Here is a 16,103-nt window from a genome sequence, read left to right as displayed (position 1 = left end):
GAGTCCCTCAGGCAGATACATATTTACCTTTGTGATGGACTGTTGATGTGTTGTTTTGATGTGTTGTTTTGGATGTTATGATCAGTGATGGATGAAGCAATAATAAGTTTTGGATGTTAAACAGTGTGATGCATGGATTTTACTTGGACCTAAAGCATATTTTGTCTGTAATTCATGGCTTTCAATAGAAATTAGTGGAATTTTGCCATAAAAATCGTTAAAGGCCGTTTTCTCAAAATTAGTTTTTTCTCACACTTCTAGTGACGATTTTCCACTTCTGTAGCACCTACATACACCAAACTTTACAGTCATATTCCTAACTATATTGTGAAGGTTTGTCCAGAGGGATTTGTTGATATATCATTCTTGGCCTGATTTATATGACATTTTATGCCTAAAAATAGGGCGGAAATCGTATTTTCTGATTTACAGGGTAACAAAAGGAGACATTCATAATCCCCTCAGGTAATGTCTTTTCATTGAATATATCAACAAAATGCAAAAATAATTTTGAACCTTGTTTTTTTCAATGGTCAGATTCGTCACTTCAAAATATATGCAAATTAGCACATATTTAATTAGATATAGCCTGATTAGCATATTTAAATATAAAATTACAGGAAACTTGCAATACATTTTTTTCTCCTATTCATGCGAGTAATCAACTGGCAAAGTTTCATGGTGATATCTGTAAGTTATTTTTTTTTTACCCTATTCACCTGTAGTGTCTTAAAAATAAAATAATTTACAAATGTGTTAAGAAATGAATCTGTGGTTAAGACTTTTTACTGTACATATTTATTAATGTGTATATAATCATTTAAAATCATTTAATCATTTTTAAAAAATCGGATCCGTTTGTTCAGATAGTGTACTCAAAATCCGGCATATCTACATTTGTTGCCATGGTGATGACTTCCGCCAAGAGACATACAAAAGAAGCTGTAGAAAGAGAAAAATTGGCACATGCTGCGTTAAAAAATTGCTCACTCATTTGCCCATTCTCTATTCTTTACAAAGAGAACGGCACATATGACCACAAAAGAGTGAATTCAGCTGAGGATGATTTTTGTTAGTATACAACATATAGCTTTAACCATACATCCATACACGTAGGAGCCATTATACGTGGGGGGGAAAAACATTATACATGTCCCCCATTTCAAAATCTAAGTTTTGTCCCCCCCACTATTTCCCAATGTAAGATTTTGTTTTGCATTGCCTGCCTATCTCTGCCGATTTCGGAGTCTCCAAATTAATCCATTCTGCAACTTTTAAATACATTATTTAATATTTAAAAACGAAATTATAGCCTTAAGTGCAGGGTCCGACTGGAGCAGACACGGGAGCTTTGTCGCTATGGTTACACACACGCTCAAAGTCATCTGTCAGTTGTGCAGTTGCCCAAAATCTCCTGAATGAAGTTAAAACCCATCATGTCACTGGATGTCTATTTTGTCCCGGCGGAGCTGAGATGAGAACAATCGGAACACGGCCGTATTCTTGTTTAGCTGCTTAATCTCGTTGTCAGTCGACTATGATCGCGCACTCATCTAGGTGACACGGATAAATGTACGCAGCAATAATGAATGTTCCTGGGAGATCCGTAGTTGCGCGGGATGTGGAAGCGCTCAAAAGTTCCAGAAATGTACAAAAAGTGCCCTGGCCTTGAATGACAAGGTAAGAAAATAAGACTAAATCATAATTAAATAACCAAGACTAGGTTGATCATGTGATTTTTCTCAGGAGATGTTTTGAGCATTTTAGTTCAGACACCGGATTATCAGCAAACTGCCAAGAGAACTGCTAGCTGGCTACTCAAAATAAACTAGCAATCTATTCAGTCAGCATATTTGTGTTTGATCTGTGTGAATTACAGATATATAAGACTTGCTAGACCTCGTTTTAGCTACCAAGCAACCTTTCCACAAGGATAGATTACTTTTATTTGTGTGACTTGCACATAACTTGATGTGAAATGACGCAGAGTAGGCTGTGTGTGTGTTGTAGTAGTAAAGAGAGAGAATGGGAGAAGGAAGTTTGTGTGAGGTGGACCTGGTCACCACAGACCCAAATCTTCTCAGCTGTTGCTACTGTCATATGCTGCACTGTCTCTTCATGTGGCACATTATGTTTGGCACATTGTATGGGTCACTATATCATAACAAGGTAATGCAATGTGTAATCAAGTGATGACTGATTAACAGTAATGTAAATGCTAAATGTCCTAATACCTGTTGATACTACAACAATGCAAAGTATATGCTCTTAACATTGCGGTTTTTTAACATATCATGTAAGACTCAATTTCTCCATTTCTTTGCACAAAACTCTCCAGAAAGTGCCATTTAATGGTTAATTTATACATTAAAAAAAACATTAAAAAAAGGGGGGGCATGCCCACGAACCCCCCATCATTTACTGTCCTCCCCAGGTTCAAAATTGCTCCTACGCCCCTGCATACATCACTGTAGTCACGAACGATGAAAACAACTTTCAACTGAAATCTGATCTGACTGTTCAAACTGAGACTTTGCACTAAAATCTGATATTAAACCACATATTGATTCGATTTAGGTGAGGTTTGCTAAAATCAGATTCTATGTGGTTTTTTGAAACAAACAATTCAACCGTTTTGAGTCGGATACGCCTAAAAGTCGAATTTTCTGAACAAAACCTAATTATTTCGGTTGAAAGGAGAAAATAAATTCAGTCCAATCTCTTCTGTGGCCTCTCTGGATGATATTTCAGCTAAATGTCATGTGCACGAGGAGTATGAGATATATATTGAATTTGTTGCGCTCGTGTCATTCCTCATACTTGATTCATACTTTGCACAAAAAATAAGGTGATTCACATGCTAGATGGTGGATAATATATGTATTTTAGATTCCTCAGTCATTACTAAGGGCAAAAAAAATGAACATACGGAGTCTGTTTCTCTTCTCTCACATATCCTCAGAGGCCAGTTTGCAGTGTGGTCTCCAGCATTAATCAGTCTACCTCACTACCTCATCTCACCTGAGGGAAGAGATCTCTCTCTGAAGCTTTCCTAAATGAACCTTAATACACTCTCACTAAAATCCACCAATCCCCCAAGAGCCACACACACATATGGTACACTTGTCACAAAAAAAGCAACAAATCCATTTCTAGCACATCAAACAACGACAGAAGCAAGATTTAAAAAAATTATTCAGGAGTCTATACAAGTAAAATATTCATTGAGGTGTTTTTAAAGTGTAAATTTGTTTTGAAATTAAATGGAAATGACACCCCTTCGATGGAGAAGAAATAAAAAGTTTGCGTATTTTTGCCCCGTTTTCCAGTAAAAATATCTAAACATCTATCAAAATGAGAGAGAAGGAAAAGTATGCAACATAAGAAACTGTCTAATAATAATTAAAATGCATTACTACATAATTAATTACATAATAATATTTAGTATTATCTTACAGAATGCATAGAATATTTTTTATCATTTCCTTAAAACGATAATATGTATTGAGGGTTGTTTAAAACGAGACAAAAATTGCATATTGCAGTTTAGAAAAATAAACATCAGATATTGATATTCATTGCAACAAGACTTATCATAAAGCAAATGCATTTTTATGTTTAATGTATGTTTAGATGTTTATTGAAGCCAAATTGTGAAATTTTTATTTCACATTTGTGACTTTCTTTCCTAAAAATTTTACTTTATATCACATGATATCATATTTCACAACTGCAACTAATTGTTTTAAAACAATCAAAATCAACTTAAATTTCACAATTGCAAATTGTTACTTTATATAAATGAAATTTATCACAAAATATATATTTTTTTATTTAAAATGAAATCAATCTTAAATAAAATCTTCTTTTTTTTTTTTCTAAAACAAACAAAATAAATGTACAATAGAAAAACACTGGTTTAAAACAATGCTGTTCAATCCCTAATCATGTCTAACCCTAAACCTAACCTCAAAATCTGATTGGTTGATAGCAGAGTTGTTCCCATGTTGATTCAGGAATGAGTCTACATCAAATGAATCATTATATTACCGTCATCAGTGTCAGAGGCCGGTGAGTTTAAAAAACAACCCATAATCCCATGACTCACCACAGTAGGGTCCCTCGTCAGAGTGATCCGCACAGTCTCTCCAACCGTTACAGATTCGCTCGGGCGGGAGGCACACTGACGTGTCATTGCCACAGGGAAACTTCGGTGGCTTACAGACGGACACTTCACAGCCCTCCTCGTCCGATTGGTCCTCGCAGTCGATGTCTCCGTCGCACACCCAGTCCTTACTAACGCATTTCCCTACGGTGCAGAGAAAACAAATCCGTAACAAAGCAGAATTTTTTATAACATCATTAACTCTCTGTGCGGTTGCTCTACAAAGCTATCTACTTTCTGCACACTTTTTCTTTAACCAAAACACTTTTTCCCTAGCATATCAAGCATATAATTTCCCATAGGGCTACACACAGTTTCTGAGTGCTTTTTGGACCTTACTGTTTGCCATATCGTTAGCGATAATGAGGTACATAATCATTGTTTTATTTATTTATTATTTATTTATTTATTTATGTTGAAAAAGAAAACTAAGGATTATTTACGACAGAAAAATACAGTCAAATGCTTTCTGAGAGTGTGAGGGAAAAAAATGAAATCAAAGAGTCACTTTTATTGAAAGTGTTTGGGAAACTGACAGTTTAAAAGTTTAAGACATGAAATTTTATTAAATTAAATTGTACACAATTCACTGTTTACACTAGAATGACAGTTTCGTAGTTAGCTACTATTTTTATATAGGCTATTTAAATACCTTTTTCTCCCAATTTAATGTGAGAAATGAATCCTTATCAGTTCTTCTTGGTGTACTGAGTAACCTAAGGTGTTTCGATTTACTTTTTGAGCATGTGAGACAAGTCATTAGCGATTCCCTCATTATCTTTCCAGACAAGTTCTTTAAGAAGGTGAAACAGGGTGATGAGTACATAAATTACTTTTCTGTATCCTCCCAGACCAAATAGTGTGTTCACATTCATTAGACCTTCACCAAGCCTTCGCTTAATCAGATTTTTAATTCCCTTTACTTTGGGTTTCACAGAAACTATGTTTGGCTAAGTCTCTGTTTCACCTGAATTTCTCTCCTAACCAGGCTAGATGTGATTAAAAGGCTAACATTAAAATCTCCTCCATGTTTATGAGAGGTCCAAGACACTAAAACATTTTGACAGTCGTTCTATAGCTTCTAGCTGTTCAGTTTGTCGTCCTACAACATGGGGATGAATTAGCATTTTCGCTAATAGCTTCCCTCAGGAATTTCTAATGGTTTTTTAGAACACCCACTTCAAATTTAAGAGTAAAATGAGGCTTGTGACTTCCACGTTTTGTTCCACAGCATAAATTACACACAGACACCTCAAATGTGAAACATGGACATAAAACAAACACTTCCTGTCCCAGCCTATGCTGGCCTTCAGCCGTTTTAGCCGGTCTAGACCAGTCAAGCTGGTGTTTAGCTGGGTGACTAGCTGGTCACCCATGCTGAAAAGCGTCTAACACCTTTCTAAAACCAGATTGGCTTGAGGGACCAGCTAAGCCCAGAAAAGCAGTTTAGGCTGTACTGAGACGTTCTTCAGCAGGTTTTAGTGGCTACAATAACGCAAAGTCTTTTAATTATCTGCATGTGGGTGTTAGCAAATATTTATATATGCTAGATAATTAAACTGCATATTATGTTATAAATTTAATTACACATTTTATTGATTGACAGCCCTATATTATATTGTCAAAAATTAAAGTAGGTCTTTAAAAGTTTCTCCAATAAATCCTCCAGCTTTTTTCAAGTGGCAAAAGCTCCACTTTCCAACCTCTAACTTTTAAAGTTCAGCATCACAGATCAATTCACAGACACATTTACCAACAAAAACAAATACGATTCGACCTGAACCCAACTCTCAAGGGTAATAAAATATTCCTGGTCTGCCTCAATCAGAACAAAATGATGCATCTTAAACATTATCAATTCAGTCTAGAGTGAGGCAAAGCGATAATCAATGGCTTTTTGGAAGTGACTTTCCACACACAGTCCCATTTTCAGCAGAATAACGGTAATGCAATATAATTTGAATGAGTGCTGATTCATCATGACACCCTAGGCCACAATCAACGGATTAATGATCATATTTACGACTCTCTTCACCCAGAGATGACGTTATTGAGAATTTTCCAAAGGGTGAAACCTGATTGTGTAATGTGATAATGTGATTATGTAATAGATGTTGCTTTCTACCTGAGACTTTGCAGGTGAACTTTGCCTTGGGGTCGCACATTCTCTGGGCTCCTTCACAGGCGATTTCATCGCTACCGTCCTCGCAGTCATTGTCTCCGTCACAACGCCATATTTCAGGAACACAGGTGCCATCGCCACGGCAATGAAACTCTTTCTCACTGCAGTCGTTAATGGCGGAGAGCGCTGATGGGGGAAAGAGTCTTATTGATGGAACTCATTTTAGTAACAAATGTTCACATTTTGATACTGTTTTAGCTTAGTGTTATTGTGTATTTGTGTTTTGCATGATCGCGGGCACCTGTCCTGGAGCAGGTGGCATTCTCGTCGCTGAGGTCACCACAGTCATTGTCCCCATCACACATCCAGTGCTCAGGGATGCACTTCCCACTGGAGCACTGAAACTGAGCCACCGAACAGGCGTGAACACAGCCCACCTCATCACTGCCATCCCCGCAGTCATCCTCTAGAGAGACAAGGAGAGGAAGAGAGTGAGAAAGGAAGGAATGAATATAGAGAGGGAAGACAGGATGGATATAGGGAAGGAAGGAAATAAGGAAGATAGGTGAGGAAGGAAGGGAGCCAATAAGGGAAAAAAAGGAAGACAGGTAAAGAAGGAAGGACATAAGGACGATAGGTGAGGAAGGAAGGATAGAAGAATGGAAGGAAGGAAGAAAGGAAGGAAGGAAGGAAGGAAGGAAGGAAGGAAGGAAGGAAGGAAGGAAGGAAGGAAGGAAGGAAGGAAGGAAGGAAGGAAGGAAGGAAGGAAGGAAGGAAGGAAGGAAGGAAGGAAGAGAGAAATCAAGAAAGGAAGGATAGATGGATGGAAGAGAGAAATAAAGAAAGAAAGGAAAAAAGGAAGGAAAAAAGGATATATGGATAGAAGAACGGAATTAAGAAAGCAAGGAAGGAAAAAATAAAGTAGAACAGATGAATAAATGGACGAAAGGAAGGAATGAAAGGAAGAACAAATGGGTGGATGGATGGATGGATGGATGGATGGATGGATGGATGGATGGATGGATGGATGGATGGATGGATGGATGGATGGATGGATGGATGGATGGATGGATGGAAAGAAGCAATGACAATAGTAAGGAAGGATGCAAGGAAGGCAGGAATTAAAGAAGATTAGATGGAAAGATAGATTAAGGAAATAAGGAAGGACAAAAGGATGGACGGATGGAAAGAACCATTGACAAATGAAAGGAAGGATACAAGGAAGGCAGGTATTAAGGAAGATTAGATGGACAGATAGATGAAGGAAATAAGGAAGGAAGCAATGAAGGACAAAAGGATGGATGGATGGATAAATGGAAAGAGAAGAAAAGGAAGGAATGGAAAGGTGTACAGAGGGAAAGTATCACGGAAAGATAAGAAATGGACAAATGGAAGGAAGAAAAGAAAAAGAAGAAAAGGAAAAAACAGAGTAGGGAAGTAGTAGAGAGTGAAATAAAATGATTGTATGAGTCCTCTCTGATCTTCACTATCTTTCGCTCACCAGAATCACAGTGCCATTTCACACTGATGCATTTCCCATTAATACAGCCAAACTGGGTCAGCGGTTCACAAGTCGGGAAATCTAAAGAGAACACAATAAGAACAACACAATCAAAACGATGAACTACAAGAGACACACCCCTTTCCAACTTCACAAATCAACATTATCCCAATGCCAGCGGGAAATGTAAAAAGAACAGTAAAAGCCTTCGACTAACAACTTTTCACCGCCAAGAATGGCAGAGAACAAACACAGAGTTTGTTTCTGCTGAACTTCCCACCTCCCGTCTTATATCTCAGGAGACAGAAGCGCTAACCTGCCGCACACACGTTTCTAAATAAACCAACAGTGGCGTCGCACAACTTTCAAAATTAAACACGCATTAGAAAAGACGTTCCTGGGTTACTGACAGGAAATATGCGGGAAACTGACATGAACTTGATACGAAGCGAGCGAGCAGCCGTACAGCAACACGTGCGGCGACTCCATGGCGACACTCGACGTTTCTCAGACACCATGCAGTCGGCTTTCCAGTGCCAGCTTGATTTTGATTTAAGGAAGCCAAGCATAAACTTTAATTACTCTGTGCGCGGGCCCGCGTGTGCATGAGAACTGAAGCGACGCTGGAACGGTACCCCAGGAAATTTAACCGGTAATAACATGTGACGACTAACAGAGGAGAAAGCTTCAAACACACACTTCATCCCTCGGAGGAAGAGAAGGTGGAGATCTGCTGGTGTTTCTCATCTCTCATTTACAAGAGCTGAACGATGCTGTCGGAGACGACTCGAGCCGTCACAACGGGTTTACAGCAGGCCGCAGAGCGCTGAGATATTCCAGGCATGGTAATAAGGAGCATAATATCATGAAAAGTGATTCATTGTTTTTTTCTCTATATATAATGACCATTTCTTTTGACTTATCTTTGTATTTATGTTGAGAAGATCCCAGAATGCCAATCATTCTGCACATTTTTCTGCATTAAGCACAACAAATATAAAAAGTCTCAGCCTTTTGTGAGCTATCGGTACTGAATGCACGCAAATGCAAGTACAGAGTGTAGATAGATATTGTTTGAATCTTTAAGATGAGTGGATTTTAAGGTGTCTGAGCACAAATGCACCAAATGGAAGTGTAAAGACACATTGTGATTTTGTTCCGCTCAATGTGAGAAACATGTTGCCACAGAGTTCTGTGAAAACTTAGGCTACTTAGTAGATATTTTAGATGACATTTTCCACTGAGGTGAAAGTTGTTTAAATTTTTTCTTTAGCAAACAGTTACAGTAGTATGTTTTTGATTTGAATCGCTTAATAAATTAAACAAATTACCTTTATTTATTGATTATTGATTGATTTATTTATTTACTTGCCCGAGGCCAGTTTTCACTTTTTAATTTTGGCCTAATCTAGTAACTGTAACCTCAATTGCACCTGTCGTGATATATACATTTTCTTTATAAATAAAAAGTATTAATTTATTGCCTTCATTTTTGAATACTAGTTCATAAGGGAATAAAAAAAAAATAATAATAATAATAATAATAATGATAACATCTAAAACTTCATTATATTGAAAATAAAAAATAATAACATTAGCATATATATATATATATATATATATTAGTGCTGTCAAACGAGTAAAATATTTAATCGCGATTAATCGCATTAATGTCATAGTTAACTCGCGATTAATCGCACATTTTTATCTATTCTAAATGTCTCTTGATTTCTTTTTGTCCCATTCTTTTTTCTCATTTTAATGCTCTTATCAACATGGAAAAGTGGATCGGCTTGCTTTGTGCAAATGTTTTTTTATTGAAAACAACATTGGCATATACTGTGTTCAATTTCACACTAACATTCTCACTTGGCGCAAATAATCTCTCACACAATGTAACACTGTCCATCAATAAAAGGGTGAAAGAAATACTGATGAGGTCCTGATATTGACGAGGGGGCGGAGAATTCGCATCAGCTGTGTGTGTGTGTGTGTGTGTGTGTGTGTGCTTGGCCATCAAGTGCTAATTCAGACTGGACGTGCTGCGATGATGATAGCTCAGTTCACAACGACAAAACACACAGATCACTTTGGTCTTGTCAATGGAACCATTTGGCAACTTTTTAAAAGTAAACTTTCCATTCAGAATCTTATTGGCATCCATTTCGGCGTCTCGCGCTCGTCATCCACTCAAAACGTAACGTTAACCTCAAGGAAATACCTCGCAAGGCGTGCCTGTTGTTTTGTTTCCAGTCTAGCCAGATCCGCTTGCGCTTTCAAAACGTCCTCGCCCGGCGCAAGCCATTGAAATGAATGGGTTTCATAGCGCAGCGCCGCGCATGCTGCGTCCTGTTGCAAAAGCATGTGAAAAAAAAACCTAGAAAGTTTGCTAGGCCAAAAAGACCGTTAATTGCGCGATAAAAAAATTAACGCCGTTAAAATGGGTTTGCGTTAACGCTGTTAATAACGCATTTAACTGACAGCCCTAATATATATATATATATATATATATATATATATATATATACACACACACACACACAAAATGGTCCTTTAGGCTGCATTTATTTGATCAAAAATACAGAAAAAAACCTTGCCCCATGACCATTTTTGAGGATTCCCTTTGGACATGTTCACACTGAGATACATTTTACAGTGAAAATTCCTTGAGATACCATGTTGAATGAACTAAAATCTCCATTCATGTCTAATGGCCAGGGTTGCCAGGCCTGCACAATAAAACCAGCCCAATAGCTAATCACAGCAGGGAAAATACACAGACTTGGCAACACTGCTAATGGCTGCCACTCAACAAAAAAAGTTTATAACTCTGCTCACTCATTGGATCATTTTCATTTCAGAATGCAGAAAATTATCCAATAGGGTCACATTTCAGATTGTATCATAATAACATCAAATGACCTTCACATTTAAAACAAATCAAAGCAGTTTGGTGGGAACGGAATGTGAGACCTCCACACATGAAAAACATCAAAAGATATCAAAGAGACAACAACAGAGGAAATATGAAAACAGAACAGGCCTTTTTCTTTGTTTATGTGAAGATGCTACAACAAACACTTCAGATCTATGACATCGTTTTGTCTGGGCTCTCAATAGTATGTCTATTGTTGTTAAAAGCCTTAGGGCCATCAGATAAAACTCAACTCAAAACAGCACCTGACCTTAAACAACCCCTCTTCAGTTTTGAAAAACTACAATGCAGGCACCATTTATGAACAACCAAAGACATATTTCTGTGTGAAACATTAGTAAAACCATTGTTATGTTCAATTCAACTCTGTACATAAAACATAAAAGGCAGAATCTCATTTTGATATACCAAATGCAAGTGTTCAGTCTTCATGTGATTTTTGAATCATATATCATGTTTCAATGCAAGTACCCATTAATAGCATGCTCAAAGCATATTATAAGATAAAATACTGTAATATGGTTTGATAAAAAGCCGTTAAATGAAGGATAAGGAGGCTTGATGATGAAAAAGCCCAGCAAAATTATGATGGCAAAGATAAAATATGGAAATACAGAGGGAAGAACTTCAAAGCGCTCCACGTGTAGGAAGACTCACCACATGACGAAGACTCATCCGACTGATCCCCGCAGTCATCATCACGGTCACAGCGCCAGTTCTCCGGGATGCAGCGTCCATTCTCACAGGGAAACTGGCCTGGCTGGCAGGTTTGGGCTGTGGGAAGCATAAAACACGGATATTAAATCACACCTGAATGGATGTCTGTTTAATCCTACTTCTGTATCTTGTACAAAACCCAAATAAGGTAATCAGAGTGTTATATAAAAGCTTGTAGCCTTAAAACAATTTACTTAAACATTAAAAATGTACTTAATAAAAGATAAAACAATGTTTTTAATACATATTTGATGTATGAATTAAAATAAATCCCAGATTTTCTATGAGAACTCAAACTTTTGGACCCCAGGACAGTGTCTTTTTCTTCCATGCTTAAAAAAACATCTGGATTTGTTTTCACCTTTTCAAGGTCTATATCCAGTCTGAGCCGTAATATTGAGTAATCGCCTTCAGAGATAAACCCCTAAGTCCATGACATCCAATATTACAGTTTGTTTCTTTCCTGAAAAGGTGCAGTGTTCAAAATGTGTTTTGTATCATCATCTGGCGTCTATGAACTGGAATTAACCGTGTTATGAAGACACGGATTTGGTAAATATGGAACCCAAAGGGTAAGATCTCTCAGAAGTTTTCTCTTGGAGCGTTAAACTGCAAGAAAACTTTAAAACTCCACATAGTAGATGCAAAAACATGATGAATGTCAAGGACTGACATGCGTGTAGTTGCAACCACACTGGGCGCATTTTGATAGTTATTTAAAACAGTTCACAAAAGAACTTAAAAAGAATTGATCCGTGGGCTTTTTTTGAAGGCCATTATAACTGTTTTCCATCATGGATATCTGTTAACAGTGGGGACAGCAAGAAAACTTGAATCAAGCATGCTCAGATTGAGTTATGTGGCCCTTGAGGCATGAATTGTCTGAACAAACCTTGGTCAAAAATTAACAAAGGACACTATAAGCAAGTTAGCAGATGGTTAACACACCGGCAGAACCGCTTATGGTTACAAAAAGAAGGAAATCTAGGGCTTGACACTTACGTTGAAAAATCAATGTCAATGATTTACTATTGCTGCTGCCCATTCAGTAAATGATAAAGTAAAGTTTTTTTGAGTTTTTAAGGACCTGCTGGGACTTTATTTGCACCAGTATTCCTAAATACATTTTATACTTCACACTAGGGGTGTCCCAATATACCGGTGTTGACGATAATCGTGATATTCAAAGCATGAAATATCGACATTGTGTTAATTTATAGTGTGGCAATATACCGGTATTGGCGATAACCACAATGTTTAAAATGAATAGGACTGTTATGATAACATGACACGTATATACTCCAGCGCGAGTACCTGGTTGACCTCTCAGGTGGCTGTATTGCACCCGCTGACACCTATCAAACAAGAAGACGCAGCCCGGGCCGCGCAGCTACTCTGAGAAGAATGTCGTTTGAGCGAGAAAGTGAAACACTCTGTCCACATCCGAAAAAAGTTAGCTCGCCTGTATGGGAGTTCTTCGGCTCAAAAGAAAACAGCGCTTTAAAGGGGGTCGCACACCAGACGAGAAGCGCAGCGCCACGTCTTTAAAATTCGAACACATTTTCAACGGCGTCTGTCCGCGGCACCCAGCAACGGCTCAGGACCTTGTTCAAAATCCTGCCGCGACACAGAGCGCCATTTACATAGTTTTATATTAAATTTACATTATATTTGTCTCAAATCATCGTAAATGACTTCACCCTGTGCTGCAATATACATTTAGTTTTACATTAATTTACAGAAATCAGCTGCTTGAATGAAAATTGCTGATGTTATCGGATTTTCAGGTGATATTCTCAATTCATTCAGTTAATGGATGCTCTGAGGTAGTGTTCAGATCACAGACTCAGCAACTATTGTATTTAATTGTACAGTACAATCATAACATAGTACAGACATTATCTTAATTTCATAATGTCCTTAAACATAAGAATACTGCTGGCCATAAACTGAGAAAGTGTGCGTCCGGTGTGCGATACCTCGAGTTGTCATACACGCGATGCGGGCGCTGCAGAATGTGTAGCCACCAACCTTTTTACCCATCTCCGTGTCCATCACCCAGCAGATTACGCAATTTTACAGAGAAGAAATTGTGATTAGTCATGGAATGGGAAACGTGACATTAACTTGTTAACAGGGGGTTTCTGTGTTCATACATTCAATAAAGGGTGATTTTTAATAACCCCGTTTTCTTTACTCATCTTATTTTTGTATTTGCACTCGATTTTTTGTTGAAATCTGCTGTCTGGATGACTTTATTGGCGCCTGCGCAACAATTTGGTTTAAGAGCTTTTTAGTTCTTCAGGAAACATTCAAACAGTGTTTCGCTTCAGTTTGAAACCAGATAAACTTCACATGCTTGTCTTCCTTCACAAAAAATGGCCATAGATTGAGTACGCAAGAAGTAAAAATACATGTGCCTTGTGTTTATCAGACAGTACCCTTATGTTTGTTGGGTAAAAAAGAAAAACTATATAAACAAAGTAAAAATTAATTTGACTGATAACTCGATGTAAAAGAGCAGCTCAAACATTCTCCGAAGTATCTACTTTTGCGTTTGATGTAAGAATAAATGTAATCAATGATTGAAAACCAGGAATAGAAGAGTCCCTGGATTTCCAGCATTTTCTGGTGTTGCTGTAAACGGACTGCAGGTGTTTCAATAACCTTTGAAGGTCAGGTTGTGCTTGTTTATGAGGCTTTGAAAGAGGGAAGCAAACTGGAACGTACAGCCGAACAGGTGCAGATTTTAATTCTGACAGAGTAACAGACCAGAAGTTTGGTTGTTTACTGATTTGTATGCATATTGCAGTAGAAATAGTAACAAATTAAAATATGAAACACGCACATGGTGATATGAATGAATGATGTGTCAGTTGGCAAGAAAAGATAGTTCGTCATGGTTTAGCTATGCCTGAAGTTTGTTTTGGGTCTCATTTCTACCCATTTTAATCGCTAAATTTCACTTATTTTGGTAGGTGTGTTTTGAACCCTATTAATGAGAACGTTTTCATCGGAGAGTCATCTTGGGAGTCTTCAGCTTGCCAAAAAGTCTTGATCTTAATGATCTAACTGAGGTGACTGTCTTCAGTGGGTGCAAAATGTGTGAAACCTTTCTATTTTATTTATTATTATTTCTTGCTTTCAGCATATAAGTCTTGCTGTTCCAGTTCCAATTTAATTACAGCAGGAGTTACGTTTTTTCCCCCTTCACTTCGCAGACGATTAATTAGATCCCTCAAGATGCTATTTTGAAATTCCAGGTTTGAACGCAACCTTGTACTGAAGGGGCCTTTGAAGACGGAATGGAGTTCAAATCAAGAAAATAATCAAGAAAAATTAGAATTTACAATGTACCATTTTTTTATATATAATTTTGAAAACTATTGTTAAGTCTCTCATGACAACAAGTTTGGGAACTAATTGGTTGCATGTTAATTAGCAGTTCTTAAGATAAAGTTTTTCTTGCATCTTGTTTTGAATGTAAAGTGGCTTTTTTTTTACACAAAGCCACATAAGAATAAACAATATTAAAATGTTCTATTCTTCATCTCAATCTCATTACCTGGAAATATTATGCATAATAATAATCCAAATATTAAGCATAAAATAAGCATTACATATTCTAGTATATATTTATAGATTTCATAATTTAACTGTTTTTCTAGATTTAAGTTGTATGTAGTATTTGTGATATATACAGTATATATATAAATAAAGACAAAATTAAATGAGTAAAATATAATTTCCTACCATTTAAATCAAAAACCTGAAATAAAATATTCTGTTATTTTCAATCATAACATTTTACTTCTGTCTGAAAGCCGCAGTAATGAACTCAGGCCAAAAATCTTGAATTTCCCTCAACAGACAAGTGGACTGTAAATTACAAGCTGGCACAAATTCTCCTTCCACTTTACTACTCTCCCAAACAGTTGTCATTGATTTTCTCCTAATTCTACCTTTAAAGATTAGATTAGAAAATTGTATTACCCACAAAGGAGAACTTTGTCTCTAGACAATCTAAATTAAATTGGCCGATGCCTGTTGGCGAAATGTGTGAAATTTGTCACCAGTCCTTTTATCAGGTGTTGCAATACAGCTCCGACAACACAATGTGGCTTAAACACAGCATCTTTACTGGTATATTGATGTTTCGGATTACGGATTTATGGGAGGCTTGTTCCGGGGATGTCTTCTAGAGATTTAGACTGCAGGATATGGTTCAATCTAAAAGTAAATTAGATGCTGGACCCCTTCCAGGAGGTGTAAACTTGACCAAATCGGTCATTCGCAACCTCCGGCCCATCGCAAGATGCAGAAACTCTCACGGAGGACTCAAGCTCACTAGGCCGAAACAGATGTGTGTCATGTGTAAATCCCACCAAGTGCATGATGAATTACGAGGGCAAACCTAGTTTCATTTTGCTCGCAGACCAGAGGGAACATGTGACACGTGTGCCTGTACCGGCGGGAAATTATACAGGGGTGTCATGTAAGACTTCTCCTTTCAAAGCAACATATTCTCCATTGGCGCTAGCTTTGAGCGTGCGGCGCCTACAGCGATCAATGTGTCTCCCAGCGGTGGGGCCGGTTGGCGAGGTTGTTTCGGTTGGTTGGGCGTGTATACGGTGCCCTTCATGTAGGACAGGGCTCCAGAGTG

At 37.6% G+C, this 16,103-nt stretch overlaps 1 protein-coding gene across 4 annotated transcripts in view; it reads right to left on the bottom strand.

The window, feature by feature from the left end:
* The window catches only part of lrp1ba (low density lipoprotein receptor-related protein 1Ba), a 320,154-nt gene that overhangs the window by 148,037 nt on the left and 156,014 nt on the right, over positions 1-16,103 (bottom strand). For all 4 annotated transcript variants that reach the window (XM_056256617.1, XM_056256618.1, XM_056256619.1 and 1 more), the window contains 5 exons: positions 11,381-11,497; positions 7,789-7,869; positions 6,589-6,753; positions 6,291-6,473; positions 4,109-4,309 (listed from right to left, as the gene is read on the bottom strand). In XM_056256617.1, coding sequence (XP_056112592.1) covers positions 4,109-4,309; positions 6,291-6,473; positions 6,589-6,753; positions 7,789-7,869; positions 11,381-11,497 — 747 coding nt within the window. The remainder of the gene's footprint in view (positions 1-4,108; positions 4,310-6,290; positions 6,474-6,588; positions 6,754-7,788; positions 7,870-11,380; positions 11,498-16,103) is intronic.

Source organism: Rhinichthys klamathensis, unplaced genomic scaffold, assembly GCF_029890125.1.
Source record: "Rhinichthys klamathensis goyatoka isolate OS25496 unplaced genomic scaffold, OSU_Roscu_1.1 h1tg000127l_1, whole genome shotgun sequence".
Lineage (NCBI taxonomy): Eukaryota > Metazoa > Chordata > Actinopteri > Cypriniformes > Leuciscidae > Rhinichthys > Rhinichthys klamathensis.
Note: the sequence above shows the minus strand (reverse complement) of the source record. Positions and strands in the feature narration are given on the sequence as shown.